General features: G+C 41.2%; 1 protein-coding gene across 2 annotated transcripts in view; it reads left to right on the top strand.

Moving 5' to 3' along the window:
• The window catches only part of SEL1L3 (SEL1L family member 3), a 97,794-nt gene that overhangs the window by 18,788 nt on the left and 58,554 nt on the right, over positions 1–20,452 (top strand). For both annotated transcript variants that reach the window (XM_007448806.1, XM_007448807.1), the window contains exons 3-8: positions 4,684–4,810; positions 6,445–6,566; positions 6,919–7,034; positions 10,180–10,238; positions 17,270–17,402; positions 19,340–19,472. In XM_007448806.1, coding sequence (XP_007448868.1) covers positions 4,684–4,810; positions 6,445–6,566; positions 6,919–7,034; positions 10,180–10,238; positions 17,270–17,402; positions 19,340–19,472 — 690 coding nt within the window. The remainder of the gene's footprint in view (positions 1–4,683; positions 4,811–6,444; positions 6,567–6,918; positions 7,035–10,179; positions 10,239–17,269; positions 17,403–19,339; positions 19,473–20,452) is intronic.

The raw sequence follows: 20,452 nt of genomic DNA, 5'->3' as shown, positions 1-20,452 counted from the left end.
GTGTCTCTGTGAAAATATCAGCTTATTCGGTGAGACAATTCAAGTTAATGACATGATAATACTTTCTGTACCTGTAAGAGCTACACATTTGATAGTTCTGGAAAAAAAAGACACAGTTCTTTCTTTCCCCCAGTTAATCACTGTAGACTGGATTTTTCAGTAATAGTGCTAATGAGTACCTAGCATCTGCATTGCCCTTTATGATTTTTGAACCACTTTTCCTATGCAGAATGTCTCACTTAACCCATAGTAGCCCAGGGAAGGACAGTATTCTCATTCTCTCTTTACAGAGGCGAACACTGAGGCTCAGGGAATTTGTTAATGGAGTCCCAGTTCTTTATTCTTTCAACTTTGCTAAGCCACCTCTCTGAAATATGCTAATATAGTCCTAACCCAGGCTCTAAATTAGAAGGAATACACTTTTTCATAAGTTGAATTTTCACTGACATGGATCACCCTGTTTTCCTCACCCACTGGACTTTGCCTCTTTGAAGTGGATTGAACCACCACAGCGCCCAGCGCGGGGAGACCTCTGCATGTGGCTGGCTCCTCCCCACTTGCTTGGAAATGCTCAGAGATGTTGTTCTCTTCCCTTGTAGCCAAAAAAGTAATACGTGTACCTGGTGGAAAGTTCAGAGAGCATAAAAGGGTTTGGGGGAAGAGTAAATTCCCACCCACTCTATTCTTTTGGTCCTATTTCTAGAAGCAAACTCAATAACACTAGTTTCTGTGTCTCCTTCCAGAAATGTTCTCTGCCCATATAAACATTAGGTTGATAGCCCCTTCTCTTCATACACACGTTGGAGGATACTATAGACTCGGCCCTGCGCTCATTAACAATACGGCAGAGATTTTTCTCTGTCAGTACTTGCTACACGACCCCATTCTTTTCAATAGCTCCTTAGCGTTGCGTTGCCTGACACTCCATAATTGATTTACCCTGTCCCCTGCTGCTGGGCATGCAGGTCATTTCTAGTCTTTTAACATTAACAACAAGGTTTCTCCAAGCATCCTTGTACATGTATCTTTGTACTCACAAATGAATATTTTTGGAGGATAAATTACTGGGAGTGGAATTTATTTACTCTTAAGACTCCTAGTATTGAGTATGTTACAGACTTCCTTAGGCACTCACTTCGCTGCCTAGTATCCTTTGGGGTGGAAGTTCTGACCTAAATCATACTTGCTAGAAGGTAGAGTGTTTTGCTCTCAGGCTTTGGCTTTGAGGAAAATAAAACTCCAGATCGCCGCTGCCTGTTTAGTGTCCTGCATTTGGAAAGCAGATTGAGTTATCGACATTCTAATTTTACTTCTCTGGGTGGGAAAATCTTAGCTTCTTTTCCTCAGGTTCCCCTTACAAAATTTTAGCCACAGTTATTCCTTGCTTCAAGGCTATCTCTAACTTCCCCACAAAGGGACTGAGGGTCTCAGCTGCATCATTGTGATGTATTTGAAACTCATCCTGAATAGGGCTTTGTTATGTAGAAACGGGCCCTTCCCCAGAGCAGGTGTCCTGTCAGGGCTCTGATCACTATGCTGAACTGGAGAATGGGCTATGTAGCCCCCCCCCCCCCCACGGCCACTCCACTCAGGATGATACTCAAAATACTTAACAAAGAGTATGAGCTGGGGGCCCCAGTCAGGCTCCCCTGGGCGCTGGCCCTGGTGCTGAAACAGGATGGTGCTGGAGATCCTTGCTGAGCCAGGTTCTACTCTGAAGAAGCCAGGGTGGGTGGGGAGTGGGTGGGGGCTTTGGAGGTTCAAGGCAACACCAATCATCTAACCAATACACTGACATGTTTCAGTACTTTAACAACTAGTACAGCCGCTCAGGGGCATGCCAGCTGAACACCAGTCCCAGCTCTCTCTGTGAGGACTTGTGTGATGTGATGTGGTTTAATAAAAAGCTCATTGTTTTGCAGTGGCAGACCAGGTTTGAGTCATACAACCTTATTAGTTATACAACCTTCAACAAGACACTAACCCTTTTCTTGTCGCCAAATGAAGGAGTTTGCACCGTGTTATATCTAATGCCTCTTTTTGCTCTAGAATCTGAGGAAATAAAACAAGCAAAATGACCAAGGGGGTAGGTTCCAAACCTGAACTGTTTTCCTGGCATTTTGTGTTTATGTCATAATGATGCCTTTTCCCTACCTAACTTCCTCGTTCAAGATTAGCCAAAGAAATGGATCTGGGGGAAGGACCTGAAAAGAGAGAGACTTAATTTTTGGCTTGGACAGCATGGGGCACATTATAAAATTATGAAACGTGTTGGGTGAAAGACAGGTTCAAAGTCTGACTTGGCCACAACTATGTTCATTTGATCATTCATCCATTCATTCATTCACTCCCTAAATATTTATGGAGCCTCTGTCAAGTGTTGGCCACTATTCTGGCTCTGAGGATGGAATAATGAATGAAGTAAAGTGCATGCTCTCTTGGAGCTTACATTTTATGTAAGTGAGCCATTTAACCTGTTTGGGCCCAAGTTCTGGACTTAAGTGTTCCTACCTGTAGATTCTTTAATGGAGCATGGCACTGGTACTGTTACTCCCCATTCTTGTGCTTATGACAGCCATCACTGATCAGTTATAGCACTCCAAGCAGCCAGTCAGTTACTAGAAAATGTTATCCTGGGCTAGATGAATTCTAAAGTCCTTCCCTGCACCAAAATTTCATTCATATTAGTTATTTCTAATGAAATGGAAAGACAATATTATACTGAGGGAAAATTGTAATAGAACTCCAAATCAAAGAACTATTAAAGCCACTGATTTTACAAGAGAACCACCATCACTTTGGTTTAGTTGGATACAAAAGATATGTGTTTATAAAAATTATTTTAGATCTTCGCATCTTAGATTTTCCCTCCACAGTCTTTTGCTGCAAGTTCTCCTATTCAGCCAGCTTTTCTTTGATCACTGGATAAAGGAATGGCTCATCAACATTCACTTTTAACTCCCTTCACTTTGGAAACCTCCTTTTTGAAGCCTCCTTTTACTGGAGTCAGGTTGGGCAGAATCAAATCCTGTTCATTTTGATAAATGTTTCTACTATACACTAGATAACTCAACAGCAATCACTAGCAGAAGGCTTCCTAGGGGGCTAACATGACCGTCTGGTCTCTTACGTTCCACTCAACATGGTGGAAGCCAACAAAGGTTGGCTGATATCAACCTCTCGGTGAATTTTTTCCTTGGATTCTGAAGACACCCTTGCAGTATTTCCATTTCTAATCCCCTCTCTCCACTCCCGTAACTAACCAGCAAGTCCGGTGTGTGCCAGTTGAGCTCAAATTGCAAAGAAATAAGGTTTGAAGTATTTTTGTTGGAATTGATAACTCCACCCTTTTGGATTTCCAGATGCATCTCTGAGACTTTGAAAACATTGCTCTTATGATTTCCAAGTTGTAATGAACCAGAGGTACCTCTTTATGTAATAAAACATTTTTCCCCATTGAGGAATGAGAGCTGGGGTGTCCAATATCCCAGGCTGAGGCTCCTGTAATTTCTTCCAATATTGGTATTCGGTAACTTGTGCAGAAGTCAACTCTAAGAAGCCCAGGAAAATAGATGATTTCCACCATTTAATTATGGATATTTAAACCAAGGAACATTTTAAGAAAGAGAAAAGTGATCTTTATTTCTAGGTTGTATTGGTGAATTTTTTTCTTTGGAGGGGGGTGGGGTATTGGAAGTAAAAAAATCCATATTAGCCTTGTAGGTATTAAATATAGATGAAATAACTCAGTTTTCCCTTTCAGATTTCTTATGGATGCTCCTCTTTTCTAGAACCACAGAATTCTCACACATTTGCAAAATAAAGTGGAAGCCTCCCTAGTTTTAAGCAGTATGGTTAGTAATATTTGCATAGGGTAACATGTTGAGGTTATGTGGAAAGTCTGCACGGACGAAAAAAAAAAACCCTGCAATTTTAAGTGCATAGATTCTGAAACCAGACTGCTCGAGTTTGAACCCCAGGTCCACCTCTTATTATTCAACCTCCTCTAAGGCTCAGTTTAAAGAGGGGCAATAATAGAATCTATCTCATAAATTGTGAAATTAAGCAAGATTTTTCCTGAAATGTGCTTAGCATGTTGCCTGGCATATTCTAAGTGTTAAATAAATGTTAGTATTTTAGCAGCTGTGCGTCTATTTCCTCATCTATAGACGGGGGATAATAATGAGGATTAAATGAATTTTTATATATATATATACATATATTTTTATACAGTAGTGCAGACCATAGTGAATGCTACTGAAGTGTTAACTGTCATCATTATTACATAAATTCAAAATGCTTTTCTTAGAAGGGCAGGATGTAAAATGGTTAAGCACATAGACCCTGAGCTGCAAACTTGAAATTTCGCTCTACTACTTATTAGCTCTGTTACCTTAGGCAAGTTATTTTACCTCTCTATACCTCAGGCTTTTCATCTGTAGAATGGGACTAAGAGAGAATCTCCTTTATAAGGGCTGCTATGAACGCAAATTGAGATAGCTCTGTAAAGTGCTTCTCGGGTGGCTGCCGTATATTCAGTGTGCAAGAAATGTTTGCTAATATTTTCAGACTCTTCATTTAAATGTTTGCTGGGAGCTAGGCGGTGGGTTCCAGGAAGAATGTGATGTTGGAAGCAGTGTTTTTCTGGAACTAATTAAAAGGCAGCCATCTTGCTGTTTACAGATGTGGTCACCCTCCTGGGCTTTCTCTTTGCCTCCAGCGGAGAAAACACAGGCATTGTGAAGAAGTTCCCAAGATTTCGGAATCGAGAGCTAGAGGCCACCCGACGCCAGCGGATAGATTACCCAGTGTAAGAAGAGGCCGGTGATGGGGGCCGGTGGGGCGGTAGTACTCTTTTGATCTGAGGACCAGAGCAGGCTAGTGGAGCCAGTTAGGAAGACCTACCTTTGTAATATGCTTTGGAAAAATGATGAGATCTGCATAGCTTAGGTAGAATTTGTGGACCTGAGAACCTCAAAGCATTCTGAAATTATTCTTGCTCCTGGCAATCGATCCTCGCTCGACCTTGGATGTTGGTCCTGGGAATGACCCAAGTAGGTGAGTCAGGTGTTGGAGCCTGAGGCTTTGCAAGGTGTCAGGTGCAGCCAGCCACAGCCCTGCCAGATTGCAGCCTTCACTTTGCCTTTTCTGTCTTGGAAGATGGGATGAGCTGCTTGAAATCTCACAACTTCTGATCTCCACTGATTTCAGCAAAACCCAGATATATTTTTTTCCTTCTGCTGAATGGAAGATGCTGAAAATTGTTTGTGGTTTACCTCAGACTGGATGGATTTAGCAGAGTGATTTAATTCTTCCCATGCTGCTGGCTGTAGAAGGATCTTGAGTCACTTTACTAAGCGTATGTTCTTGCTAAGCTTCCTTGTAATAACTTATCTTCATGAGCTTTCGCTCAGCTGGGTGGGTCAGGAGGAAGCTGTGTGGTACCATCTGTTTGTATATCTTACCACCGATTTGAAGGCCAGTTTATAAAGCCCAGAATATTCTAAAGGTCTTGTTGGGATGAGTCCCCAAAGAACCTGGGGCCGCTGCCACTTGAACCCAAACTGTGAATTGGTTACTGGGGTAATGGAGAGCATTCTCTGTACAGGTTTTGACCTTGATTCATGTTTCACATGCAAAATGCATTACTCCCAGCTTATCTTTGAACTGCTGGTCACTAGCACAATGTGTGGCATCCAGCAAATGTTCTAACAGCAAATATTTGCTGAATGATTGGTGGATCCCATAGCTTGGCTAAATGTGTCCTAGTTAAGTTGACCACTGTTATTTTATCCTCACTCCACAAATCACAGATGGACAATATTTCTTCAACTAAAATAGCCCTAGTCCAGAAATGGAACAATTAGAGTAGTTGTTCCACATTGGTCAGCCAGAACTGTGATACTGAATAACCTAATATGGGCATTAAAATTGTATCTGTGTGTCCTGATTAGCATATAGTGATGCCATTTGCAAATTATGGCATTTTTCTGCCTTAGAGCTTTTATCTTTGAAAGAAACAAAATTGCTCAAAAGGCCCTAATTATGTTTTTTTTTAAATCATTGCAATTAGAACAGCTTCTTATCAAGTCACCTCTTATTAAAATCCAGATTTTTATTCTGTGTCTGGCTTTATAAGCCTTAATCAAGGATTCAAATGGTGGGCCTGTGCGAAGCTCAGAAAGGCACAGGAAGGGTTTTGGTGCAAGGTACAATGTCTGCTAGTTTTGTACAACGACGCTTAACTCCTGTCTTTTGCAGTTACTGTAACTACCTCCTTTGTCTCAAAAATCAAGCTTTGCGAGCTGATCTCCCATGATGAACACGAAGGCAAATTCATCCCTTCATTGGAAAGAAAGCAATTTACTCCATCACTGTTAACTGTAATTACCTGCTCTTGGATGATATCAATCTGCAGAATTTTTTTTCTCCTCACTCTTACAGGTTTACTGTTTCACTGTGGCTTTATTTACTCCATTATTGCAAGGCCAATCTCTGTGGGATTCTGTATTTTGTTGATTCTAACGAGATGTACGGCACGCCTTCTGTATTTCTTACTGAAGAGGGTAAGTATGAAACAGAACCTTTAGAACGATAGCGTGGCTTTCTTATGCTCTGTCTACTGGCAGATACGTCTGTCTAGAATAAGGAATGCTGTCAACGTGGCAATTCAATGAGAATGATGGTTTCCAAATATGGGATTCAAGTTAAACTTGTTTTCTGGAAGATTAAACAAACATATACAGATGAATGCACATATGTGTTTTGTTTGTTTTGCTTTGCTTTGCTTTTATTTAAAGGAAGAAGGAATGTGATCTAGTTTTATAGCTTTTTAGGACAGTTGTCGAAAAGATATAGCCACTTCATTCACTCCTAAGTATTTTCTGTCGTTTTCACAAGCTTTCATTTTCCTTTTAGGCCACTTGCATATTCAAATGCATCTTGTCAAAGGAGAAGACCTTGCTGTGAAAACGAAATTCACCATACCCTTGAAGGAGTGGTTTCGCCTGGATATCTCTTTTAATGGTGGCCAGGTACTGAAAGCTCGCTCCACCGTGATTCGTATCAACATCATCACTTAACTTTAAGCATTGCTGTAAAGTCAGGGAGCTAGGAAATCTGCAAAAACAAATTTGTGGTATCTGATAGACTTTTACAACCATAACACTTTTTAAATCAAATTTTTATAGTTGGAAATTTAAATCATAAGAATTCTATCCCATTTAATTAACTTTTAAAGTGCTTCTTTCGACTATATTGTGAATGAGTAAATAATATAGCCAGCTACATAACCACAATTATCTGAGCAATTGAAGCCTTTTCTCCTAGCGAGTTAGGCTTTGGGGAGATAAATGTTAAGACAGCCTTGGCCATATTTATATAGTGTTATCAAATCTACAACTATTTTACAGGAAATTTATTGGTTAGTTCAGCCAAGAAATGGTTTGACTGTTTGGGGCAGTTAAAACAGTTGCTTATGCTCGGCATTAAACCGACAAATAACAACCAAAAAACCTAAGTGATAATTCTGGTGAGATGGAGGTTCTTTAACTACTTTGTACTATAAGACACTGCACATAATAGTTTCAAGCTTTCATAACACAGATTTTATGGATTATGGCACCAGCAGTGTGGATGTTTGTCAGCTTGCCTTCTGACGGTAACTCTTGGAGGAAGATTCCTGCAGCCACTAATGCATTGTGTATGATAGAAAAACTCTCTGGTATGACACATGTTCTGTGATTATTGTTAATTAGTGACATAGTGACATTGCTATAATTGAAGATAATTGCATTTCTTCATATATACGATGTCAGTATGGTACTTTTTTCTGGTTCCTTTATTTTCTCATCAGCTTTTCTTATTGATTTGTAACTTTCCGATAACAAAACTGGAAAAGCCATTTTGCTTGTCTTGTGTATTAGGTAATACACAGACGTCCCTTGGTGGTTAGGTCTATCCTTTTTCTGAAGAGAAAAGAAATCAAGTCAGTCCTTGTAGCTTTCCTGAGGAGAGTCTGTAAGATGTTAGCTGGCAGTTTTTGTATGTTTGTTTCCTTAATGCTGTTAGGTGACATTGCTGTGGTCCATGTTTTAGCTTCTCATTTGCATGAGGATTATGGTGGCATAACTTGGTTGCTGCTTTCTCTTAAGGTCAGCTCAGTACCATGTGTCACTTAGGTAATCACATCATGAGAGCAAATCACAGATCTTATTTTGCACCAGCTGTATACAAGGCACTATGCTCAAGGAGCTTACAGACTATTTATGGAAGTCACATTAAGCAGGTGAGGGGTGTCATAAGGTGAGCTTAATTGCCAAATGATTCATATTGATTCACGGAAGAGAGACAACACTTCACCCTGGGGTGCTCAGGGGAGGTTTCATAAAGAAGGTTCTTACGAATGGGCAGAGTTTAAATGGAGAAGCAAGGAGCGGGTAATTTAGCACATCATTGGAGGTTGGCAGATAAACCAGTTTGGAGTAGAAATTCGCTGCCTATAGAACGCTAATAGAAGAAAAAAATGTCTTTAGGGCTAGAATGTGGAGAATCTTGAATATCTTGGAATTTAACTTTCTAGTTGCAAGGCAGCACAGCGTCATCGAAGCTTTCGGAGCAGAAGAGTAGGTCAAAGTAGTTCTTTAATTAAAGAGGTGAATTTAATGGCAGAGTACATGATCGGGTAAAACAGGAGAGAAGAATTAGGAAGACCAGATGCAGTGGAAAGAAAAAAGAAGTAGGTTTTTTTTTAGTAAACTTTTGCCATTTGCCCTTTCGTCTTTCCATCCCATCTGGTCTCTCTGATCACATAGGTTCCAAAATAGTACTTATTGTTTTTCTACACAAAATCCAGCTCTGTGGTGAGACTACTATATTCATTGCTTTGACTAAATGGACACAGTGGCTTAAAGTAAATGGTTGGTTTAGAGAAACAACTGGTCTGAGTCATTTTCTTCGCTGAACCAACATGCTCTATGTGGCTGAATTGGGTTGGATTTTATGGGTTAGCTTTTCTTTCATAGACATGGTGTTGGAGCCACATCTTTGACAATCTAGTTAAGTCAGAATGTGTTTTCTGAACACTTGCTCTGCGCTAGCACTGGGGGGAATAAAGGGAGCCCCTTAACCCCAGGGGCTTATGTTGTAGTCCCAGACACGAGAAGAATACATGGCAGCTAACAACATTTGCGACGAAAACATTGTCACCATTGAAATGACAGCGACAATTCTCAGTGCTGAGGGAGAGAGGTTGGGAAGCCACAGTGCATGAAGAACATTCATCTCCTGTCTTGTTTTTCCCCCTAAGGCTCTCCAGGAATCAGAGACAAATTCTAAGAACTCCTTGTAGTATCTTACACATTTCCTTGTCTTTTTATGCAACATGCTTTGAAGCACGAATACACCAAATGAACCTTTGGCTGGTAGTGTGGAAGTGTCTACAACCCACTGGGGGAGACTGCATTATAGATATTTTTATCACATTAAGTCATTTGGAGGGACTTTCCTGGTGGAACAGTGGTTAAGACTCGGAGCTTCCACTGCAGGGGGCATGGGTTCGATCCCTGGTCGGGAACTAAGATTCCGCATGCCGTACAGTGTGGCCAAAAAAATTCTTTTAAATAAATAAATAAAAATAAAATGACCGAAATACTTCTTTAAAAACAAGTCAGGACTTCCCTTGTGATGCAGTGGTTAAGAATCCTCCTGCCAATGCCGGGGACACGGGTTCGAGCCCTGGTCCGGGAAGATCCCACGTGCCGCGGAGCAACTAAGCCCGTGCGCCACAACTGCTGAGCCTGCGCTCTAGAGCCCACGTGCCACAACTACTGAGCCCCCGTGCCACAACTACTGAAGCCCGCACGCCTAGAGCCCGTGCTCCACAGCAAGAGAAACCACTGCTCGCCGCAACTAGATAAAGCCCACTCAACAATGAAGACCCAATTCAGCCCCAAATAAATAAATAAATAAATTTATTTAAAAAAAAGTCATTTGGAGAAATTAAGTGTCTTAAGTCTCGAAATATACACAGGGCTAGTAAACTGCTCCTTTTATTTTTTGCAGAAACTGATCAGGTGAAAGACTATGAAGCCTATTTTACGAGTAACTCATATCCAGGACTGTATTTATGATGTGGGGTCTTGAGGCGTAACTGATCCTTGTGTATCTCTCCCAACATAGATAGTAGTAACCACCAGCACTGGACAGGATTTGAAAGACTACCATAATCAGACCATTAGGTAAGTGTGATTTTTCTTTTGATTCAAAATTTGCTGGATGAGGGTTAAGCAACCTTCATATGTTAGCCCTCAACCCTGAAGTTATTCCCACCCTGTCTGATTCAGTTTTTTCAAGCATGGACTGTGGCTAGTCTGCCTTGTAGCTAATCTTGGTACTATTTTTTTTCTTTTTTAAATGGACAAAAACTCTCCATGTTTTCCCCACAACCTTTTTTTTCTTTTTTCCAAGCAAGAGAAACTAGTTCTCTCTCCAGATCTCACTGTAAATTCTTCCTTTCATGACACTTTATAATTTGGTTTCTTTGAAAATTATATTCCATAAAGGATTCGGAAAAATAAAAGTATTAACGTTGCTTATTGAGAGGGTTTGGTAAGTTTGGCCTAGTATAAAACACAAAAGGAGACAGCCTTCATACTTATGTTTATAACGTGAATTTGAAACGTATGCAACTGTTGATATTGGGATAACTCTTCAATCTTATATAACGATTCTCTAGGAGAGTTACAGAAACTGAGAATTGGATGTTTTTCCTCATTTGTCATATATTTTTAATTTGCTTCTACATCCCTGTTTAAGAGTGGGTCATATAGTGTCAGAAACATGGGGCATGAGCTCTTCTTTAGGAACTCGGGATATCTCACCATAGCTAGATTTTATATATATATCAATATATATAGCGTATATGTATATGTGTAAATTCAAATGCTTAAGAATAAGTAAAGAACGGAAACAAAAATTAGCAGCTTCATATGTATAATTTAAAAAAATATATCAGGGGACTTCCCTGGCAGTCCAGTGGTTAGGACTCCACACATCCAGTGCAGGGGGCATGGGATCAATTCCTGGTCGGGGAACTAAGACCCCTCATGCTGCACGGTGCGGCCAAAAACAAAAAAAGTATAAAAAAAAAATGTATCAGGACTGTTGGGCACTTTGGCTGGGGGATGGGGGGGAGGTTCATTCCTTCATCCTTTAGTCATTTCACTACGCTCAGCCAAAAACCGTCTCTCCAAACAGGCTCCATTCACTCAGTCTCCACACAATCCAAATTTTCTTGGAAACCAATTATTAAAGAAAGGAAAGCAAAGAGGGGTGATGTCAGCAGAGTAGGGGACATACACTCTACTTTTTTTTTCCCCCACCATTTCTGTTTACATTTAAGTCAAACAATTTCCTTTAGGCTCTGGGCACATAGAACAATTCTTATTTTCATGACTGGATTAAAGGATTAGAGTTATAGCGAAAGGATAAAGCAGTGTTATTCCTTAGCCTGCAAAGAGAAAGTCAGGGGGTGATTTGATAGCTATATTGAAGCACAGAGGCTGAGGCCTTAGAAGTCTTAAGTGCACCAGGTGGACTTAGACCAGTGAGGAAGAATTCAACAGATGTGCGTTTTGTTATATAACCAGCGGCCATGGGATCTTCTATGAAGAGCTTGAGAATAGGAAAGGCCTGGGAGTTTGCTTTGGAGAAACAGCTGATGTGTGGCCCCTTTAGAAATCTCTTCGAGTGCCCTGTTCTGCCCCAGAAATTAAGGGTTTGCATTTCAGGATGTGAGGTCTAAAATAATACCTGCCCTTTCTCCCCTGACACCCACATGCAACCTCAGAAACTTTTGACAACCAATTGAATTTCATAAGCTTTTTTTCATTTTCTATATAAGGGCTGCCTTTCCTCTTAAATCCCAGAAGTGTAGATGCTGACACGAGTGGAGTGAATCACAGTAAGATCCAGGGCTGGGAGTAGGTGAGGCAAGGGAGGCACCTTCCGCGTAAAATGTAAGGAGACACCAACAAAACTTAGTAATTATATTAGTTTGCCAAGGCTGCTGGAACACAGTACCACAAACTGAGTGACTTAAACAACAGAGATGTATTGCCTCGCAGTTCTAGAGGCTAGAGGTCCGAGAGCAAGGTGTCAGCAGAGCTATGCTCCCTCTGAAGGCTCTAGGGAACGATCTGTTCTAAGCTTCTCTCCAGCTTCTAATAGTTCCTTGGCTTGTGGCAGCATAATGCCAAACTTCATGTGGCATTTTCCCTGTGTGAGTGTCTGTCTTTGTCCAAATCTCCCCTTTTGATAAGGATACCAGTCATATTGGATTAAGGGCCCACCCTATTCCAGTATGATCTCATCTTAACTAATTATATCAGCAATGACCCTATATCCAAATAAGGTCACATTCTGAGGTACTGGGGGCTCAGACTAACACATATGAATTTTGGGGGGGACACAATTCAGCTCATAACGATAGTCATGATAAATAACATTTAATACAGTATTTTTAAAAATCAAGATTAATGTAAAGAATCCATGATGAACAAAATTACAAAATTTTAAGTAAAGACGGAGTCAGTATGATCATGTAAGATTCCAGAATTCAGGACTGAGTTTCAGGTACATACCAATTCAACATCCTGGTGAAAGCTTTGAAATGATTCCTTACCTTGTAATACGAGCAGTCCCCAGGCGCAAGACTTCCCCTTACCACCGTCTCAGCTGCCCTTCCCCTACTCCTGGGACCCCCTCCATCAATAGAACAACTAAAGAATTAATGTTGGGCCCACCTGGGATTCCAGTGGTTAGCTATTAGGAATCTCATTCACCAGAGAGATTTCATAATGGGCCAAGGTAGTAAACTAAACATCAGATATTGTAGATGGTTCTAGGTGTTCCAAGGAGAGCCTCTTAATCCTCCTTTTTATTTGTTCTTGTAAAGTAAACATAATGATAGCTGTTATCCCACGAAAGTGGTGTACGAAGATCAGTAATTAAGCGCTCAGAAGTTCAGTGCTGCACCGCATGAAAGGCTGCAGTAACAACTGAAGACTTGTCTAGTGTCGAATTCATTCATCTGTCCATCCATCCATCCATCCAGTATATATTCATTCACCCAACACATTTACCACATGCCTGACACAGTGCTGGACTCTGGGAATAAAACGATGAAAAACAAGAATACAGTCCATCCCTGCCTTCATGGAATTAAAAATCTAGTGGGGGGAAGACAGATCTTAAACAAATACATTCACAAATAAATTTAAAATTACAGATTGTGATGAATGCAAGGAAGGAAATAAATAGGTTGGCTTGAGAGGATCTCAAAGGAGCCAGAATTTAGACCAGGCCCTGAGGAAGTGACACTTAAGATGAGAATTACTTTAAGGGGTGGGAGGGACAACTGTTTTGAAGCTTTAAATTCCCCTGCTAAAGAACCCATGAGCAGGGACTTTCCTGGCGGTCCAGGGGTTAAGACTCCGTGCTTCCACTGCAGGGGGCCCGGGTTTGGTTCCTGGTCAGGGAACTAAGATCCCACATGTCCCTGCCATGTGGTGTGGCCAAAAAAAAGAACCCATGAGCCAAAACTTCCCTAATTCTGAGTTAGGCCTAGTTAAAGACAGAGGCAGGCAATCCTTCCCCGCTGCTGGGTCCTCCACAGTAATAAACCGAGGCACTCTCCCACATCCAGATAAGAGGAAAGATAGTTTGCCAGCTTGTCTGAGGCTTGCGGAAGGGACTGGCTTGGGCTTTTGAACTGTCTAGCTCAGCTCTTATGTCAGCAAAATTGATGACCATCAAACAACGCACAGTGCAAGGAATCTCTTGCAGTCTTGGTGCAGCCACTGAGAATTTTAGAGGAGAAAAATGTGGAGGCACTGATGTGGAGGGAGACCGAGCTGGAGAGATGTTAGTTGTATTATAATGACGATAAAAAATTGCAATCTAGTACCATAGGGACCAAGTAATTTATTGATTAGTTGAGAATTCAGTTAAAGCAAAGATCCATAAAAAAAAGTGTGTAAATATTTTATTTTAATTTAAAATATGGAAATGTACAGTAATTTGCCAATCTTTCTAGCTAGAGCCTTGCCTTTGAGTATGGGTCTACTGATTGGAGTTCTCTGTGATCTTTCTTGCATAAACGGTACCCAATTTCTGTTTCTCCCAAATGAAAAGAAAACAAAGACACTTGTGAAACGATCAGAGCCCAAAATCCATCTAGATTTCTTCAGTTTCTTTTTCCAGCTGTCCTAATTCCACAACAATTTTTTTAGTAACCATTCTTTACTGAGTCTACCGAAAATATTCAACTTAATTTTGAAAGAATGAACATCTCTTTCTTCTCCATCCCTATTTTATTGGATCACATAAGATTGAATTACATTGTATGGTTACAATGACCATACAGTTGGCAACTGACAGGTTTGGGAGCAAACACATCTTCCGTAAGCATGCAACTCAAAAAGTGGCAGCAGGGACTTCTCTGGTGGCACAGTGGTTAAGAATCCGCCTGCCAATACAGGGGACACAGGTTCGATCCCTGGTCCAGGAAAATCCCACATGCCACACAGCAACTAAGCCCGTGCGCCACAACTACTGAAGCCCACGTGCCTAGAGCCCATGCTCAGCAACAAGAGAAGCCACCACAATGAGAAGCCCGCATGCTGCAACGAATACCCAATGCAGCCAAAAATAAATAAATAAATTTAATTTAAAAAAATGGCAGCAAAAGTCCAAGTTGGACTAGTTTAATAATAATAACTGTAGTTAACAGTTATGGTGCCTGCTATGGTGCCTACTATGTGCCAGGCACTGTTCTAAATGCTTTGTTTAAATATTAAATAAATTTTCCCAACAACCCTGTAGATAGGTACTATTTTTATCTCCATTTAAAAATGAGAAGACAGGAAACTCCCTGTCAGTCCAGTGGTTAAGACTCCGTGCTGCCACTGCAAGAGGCCCAGGTTCGATCCCTGGTCGAGGAACTAAGATCCCACAAGCCATACGGTGCAGCCAAAAAATAAAAAAAACATTTTTTTCAAATTAAAAAAAAATGAGAAGAAGCCTCCAGAGAGGAACCTCCAGCTGGCAAGCATCCAGCGTGTTGTAGGGATGAGCCGTGAGGTGAGCCGGTGAGTTGATTGAGCAGAGTTCTATTATGAGAGCTTCTACTGCAGAAGCATTGCTTTGTGTCCCCTGAGTGCTGGGTAATACCTCATGAGGGTAGTTGGAATGTTCATATCTTTCGAAGGTCTTGAAAAATTTAATCAATTCACAGCTCTCAGAGATAATAACTTTGTGGTCCCACGTAAAAAAAAAAAAAAAAGAGAAGAGACCGTCATCTTCTTAGTGCCCTTCAAGCCTGAGATTCCAGAAAAAGAAATAGCAGGAAATAAAGCATTTCTTTTCCACGTTAGTTGCCTTTGTAGAAAGCTGATTTCTAAGTGTTCCCTCTTGCTGCCATCGGTTGATGTTGTCAGAGTGTCCATTTCTTCACCTTTTTGTCTTCCTTCCAGCCGGGAGCACCTGCCCAGGGTTGGATTTCTGCCTAACAGCCCATCCTCTCTCCTGGGATGACCCCCGGTTGCCTGGCTTCTCCAACCCAACCACTGGTGGCTGCTCTGTCCCATCCGTGTCACCCTGGCCCATCGCTCTTGAGGCTGCCGGGCTCCTGGCGGCCTGCCTGACATGCTGTGTTCTTCCCTTCTGCTGCCATCTGCCCTCTGTGCTCCCTGGCTCTTTTTGTCTTTGCCTGGCTTCTCACTTGATGCCTATCTTGATCCGCCCTTGCTGTTCACATATGCTCTGATGGCACCTTGTCCACCCATTCCTATTTTACTTTCTAAATAGGTAATAAATGCACATCGTATAAAAAACCAAAACAATGTGAAAAGGTCTACAGTTAGATGTCTTGCTTCCAGCTCTGCCCTCCATCCACTCCATCCCCTAACCCCCATGCCATGTGGAAAGACTTTTATTAGTTTCTTATATATACCTCCAGAGTTTTTTTTAATGCAAATACAAAAAAAAAAAAAATCCATTCTCCTCTTTCTTGGATAAAAATATATTTATTGTTCTGCTCTTTCATTTTTATTTTGTCACTGAACAATGTATTTTAGAGATGATTCCAGGTCAGTACACAGAGCCCTTTGTCCTTTTTTAAGCTGTGTAGATGTCCAGGGCCCACTGGATGGATGTGGGTACCAGTCCTCACTGACAGACGCCTAAACTTTTTCAGTCTTTGGTGGATGTAAATAACGCTGCCAGGAACAACTTGTGCATTTTATTCATGCTGACCCATTTTTTCCCTCCATTTTCCTTCCTCATCCTTTAAGTCTTTCAGGACAAAGTGGACTTCCAACAAATCACCTCTGCTGACCGCTTATCTTTGGCCAAGCCCTTTGACCTTGCTGTGGCCTCTTTCTCCTAACTCTGAATTTGACCTCAGTTCTTATCTAATAGGGTATGTTTTTATTTTCCTCCACATCCACCTTCTATCTACGCAACAAGTTTTCTTTTTTTCCTTTTAGAGCAGAATACTTCCAATTAAGATCAGCAATTCCAAATAATTCCAATGATGCTAAACAATTTCACCAATATCAATAGGCGGCACATATTAAATACTTATGGTGGAATTTAGGATTACCAGAGGGGAAGGGTAGGGAGGTAGTTAGGGAGTTTGGGATTGACGTGTACACACTGCTATCTTTAAAATGGATAACCAACAAGGACCTACTATATAACACAGGGACCTCTGCTCAATATTCTGTAACAACCGGGAGAAGAATTTGAAAAAGAATAGATATATGTATATGTATAACTGAATCACTTTGTTGTACACCTGAAACTAACACAACATTGTTAATCAACTATACTCCAATATAAAATAAACAGTCAAATAAAAAATAAATAAAAAGGAAAAAAAGGTACTTATGGTGGGCCAGGTGCTGCTAGATGCTGTACATCTTTACTTAATCCTCTTCTCAATCCAGTAAGAGAGGAATTATCATTTTACCAATGAGAAGACTCAGTCTCAGAGAGGTTAAGCAACTGGTCCAAAGTCACACAGCTGGTAAATAGCAGGGTTGGGATCCTAGCCCAAGTCTGCCTGACCCCACCATGGTCTCATCTTCTAGAACTAGAGAGAAGGCTTTGCAGAAATTTGGAGTTTTAAGTCAAGGAGAAAGAGTCTTTAAAAAAAAAAAAAATCTGTTCAAACCCAGAACTCTTTTAACCCTTTGCTCTTCTCTAGCTTCCGAGAGGATTTCCATTATAATGACACCGCTGGGTACTTCATTATTGGAGGGAGCAGGTATGTGGCCGGCATTGAAGGGTTTTTTGGACCCCTGAGGTACTATCGTCTCCATGCTCTGCACCCTGCACAGGTGAGTGCAGGGGACCAAGGAGTTTTCGAATGCTTATGGGTAATGGGCGCGTGGCTCAGGGCTGTGGAACCGGTCCAGTGTAAACAAAAGATTTATCTAAGCCGGACCTCGCATCGGCTCTGTCACCAAACATAATTAATATTGAGGCTTCCCCCTCCACGCTGCAAACGTGATAATAGATTTTTGTTAACGTTTGGTTCATTTAGTGCTCATAAAATGGAAACCATTTACTTCCCCTGTTTTAATAACTAGTAGCTTAATTATAGAGTCGATTTTTATCAGGCTGTTGCCTATCCAACTATTAAGCTAATGAAAGGAGAGAGTCTTAGCTATTTGGTAAAGCTTCTTTTATATGCTATTATTTAAAGTATCAAAGAGGAGACAGTCCAGCAAATAGTACTCTTGGTTCTGCTTACTGCTCTCTCCAGAAACGAGGGCCTTTGGCTCACACTGGGTAGGTGGGCTGCGGTGGTGGAGATCATAGAGGGCTTTGTAGTCAGCACTGAATTCTCAAGTCCAAAACCCACCCACAAATGGAATGGAATTGTCGGAGTCTCCAGGCCAGCTCCAGCAGGGCTGGCGGCTATTAGAGGGGGGCTTCCCCATGAGGGAACCTTCACCCCGGTTGCTTTTTGTGCCTTGGTAAGGAGATCACCGGATACCCCAAAAAGGAACCTTCTTTCATTCCTGTGGCCTTGTGGGATTTGTTCTGGGAAAAGCAGGAGTCACTAGGCACAGTCAATTCGGAAAAGTGGGGCACCTTATCACCCATAGATCATCTTAGAGCCCCCGTTGAGATACCTCTATAAGAGGAAAAAACTGAAATTCTTTTATTCATGTGTGCAGCCAGTACTTATTAAGCACCTACTATGTGCCAGGCTCTGTGCAAGATGCTGAGGCATCCAAGATGAATTAAGGTGGTGGCTTTCAAACTTTTTTTTGAAGGTGGTGCACAATAAGAACTCTATTTAATAGCATGAGCAGTACATACATATGCATATATAATGCACATGTACATACATACACATATAATATATACATATATATATATAATATATATGTATATAATATATACATATATATACATATATGTATATAATATATACATATATATATATATAAAAACACATATATATATATAAAATAAGAGTTTTGCTAACGATAAAGATTCTTGCTATATTCAGTGTACTCTGATATTTTGTGTTCTGCTCTATGAAAAACAAAATCACTGCTGGTTACAAACCACTGAAATATTTCACGACCCTCCAATGGGTCATAACCCGTATTTTGAAAACCACTGAGTTGAGATAAGGTCTATGATCTTGAGGAGCTCCTTGCCTGGGTCTTAAACAGATAAGCCATGAAAGAATGGGGTACATGCTTTAATAAAGATGTGAGCACTGTGTTTGACAGTGCCGAGGTGCGGTCCTCTGCATCGGTACATGTATGAGGATGGGGTAGGCTGTTAGGGAGGCTGCCCTGAAGGGATGACCTTGGATCTGGCTCTTGGAGGTTGAGTAGGAGCCTTCTAAACAGAAGACAAGGAGAGGAGGCTTCCAGGCAGCAGGTGCAGTACTGGTAGACTTGGGGTCCTTTGGGAACTCAGGGGAGATGAATGTCATTTTCTGGGGATAGCACATAGCGGCGGGGAAGGGAAGATGATGAAGGCCTGGTCTCTGGGAAATCCTAACACTTAAGAAGCTCTGCAGAGGAGAAGATGACACCAAAAGAAGCTAGAGGGAAGCAGTCAGAGCTGGCGTGTCCTTGAATTACTAGTAACACCCTTCCTTTGAGAATCCAAAGCAGATGATCTGTGTACAAACAAGCCACCTGGTGCTATCAGTGGGAGAAGGAAATCCACCTGAACGTAGCCTCATGGGTACCCATGGGTGTTTGAGGACAATTGTTGTTCATTCTGTTTTCTTGCCCTCTTGTAGATTTTCAATCCCCTACTTGAGAAGCAGCTTGCTGAACATATCAAGTTATATTATGAAAGGTGTGCAGAGGTTCAAGAAATAGTATCTGTGTACACATCCACGGTACAGCAGGGGGACAGGAGACAAGAAGCATGTAAGTATTGAACTTCAGGAGAGCGATTTTTAGCTCCAGGCGTTTGTAGCAACACACTTGGCTTCTTTCATAAGGGGGTTGAAATAGAACATATGTGACTTGACCAATGGGGGCAAGTATGACCTCCCCAGATGGATGCAAATGATAGTGTGCCTTCCACGTAGATCCCACCAAGATCAACAGCCAGCAAGAACCCAAACCTGCCTCGTGGCTTCAACTAGCTGTAATTTAGTTTGAGAATATAAATGAGAGTGTTTTGAGCCTCAAATTGCATTATTCCCATCCATAATGGGATCTTAGGCCAGTCTAAGAAAATAAAAATGAATTGGAAAATAAATTAATCATTAGAAATGTTTCCCCGTCGGTGCACTTTTGTCTTGGACCATTAATATCTGAATATTAGCCTTCAGAAATGTTGAACAATGGCTTTGTTGTTTGGGGCTGGGTTTTATTTTTTAAATCTTTGAAATGGACTCATTCTGGGAGACATTGGTAACTTTTCAACAGAAGGAATGAATTTCAAATAGACTGCTTCTGTGCCTGCCCGTATTTGCAGACATCCTTTCATTCATACGGAGTGGGTATCTGTTATAAAACTCATCCCGTCTTGTCTTCCAATGTTCCAGCACTTATAAATTTCTCTGGCTATAGATCTTCTTGCATGATATGGTGGCACTAGAGTTAGTCACATATGTTCTTTCTGGAAGAGAAATTCCTGTGGGGCCTTTGCCATCAGCAAAAGTAAATTGAGTATTTCAGTCCTGCCTAAATAATCTCAACATCTCCAGAGCCGAGCTTCCCATTTCAGACCATGGAGGAATGGATACATGTTGAACATACCCCATTCTGAAAGGGTTCACATAAAATGGTCATAGGAAGTGATTAGGGATGGTGATAGGTAAGTGTAGAAAGGCAGCACTTCTGCAATTTAATTTAAGAATAGGCTATACTAGTCTCCCAGCTGCTGCTCTCACCGCTGA

This window comes from Lipotes vexillifer, unplaced genomic scaffold (assembly GCF_000442215.2).
Source record: "Lipotes vexillifer unplaced genomic scaffold, Lipotes_vexillifer_v1.1 scaffold100, whole genome shotgun sequence".
Lineage (NCBI taxonomy): Eukaryota > Metazoa > Chordata > Mammalia > Artiodactyla > Lipotidae > Lipotes > Lipotes vexillifer.
This window is presented reverse-complemented; position numbering and strand designations above follow the sequence as displayed.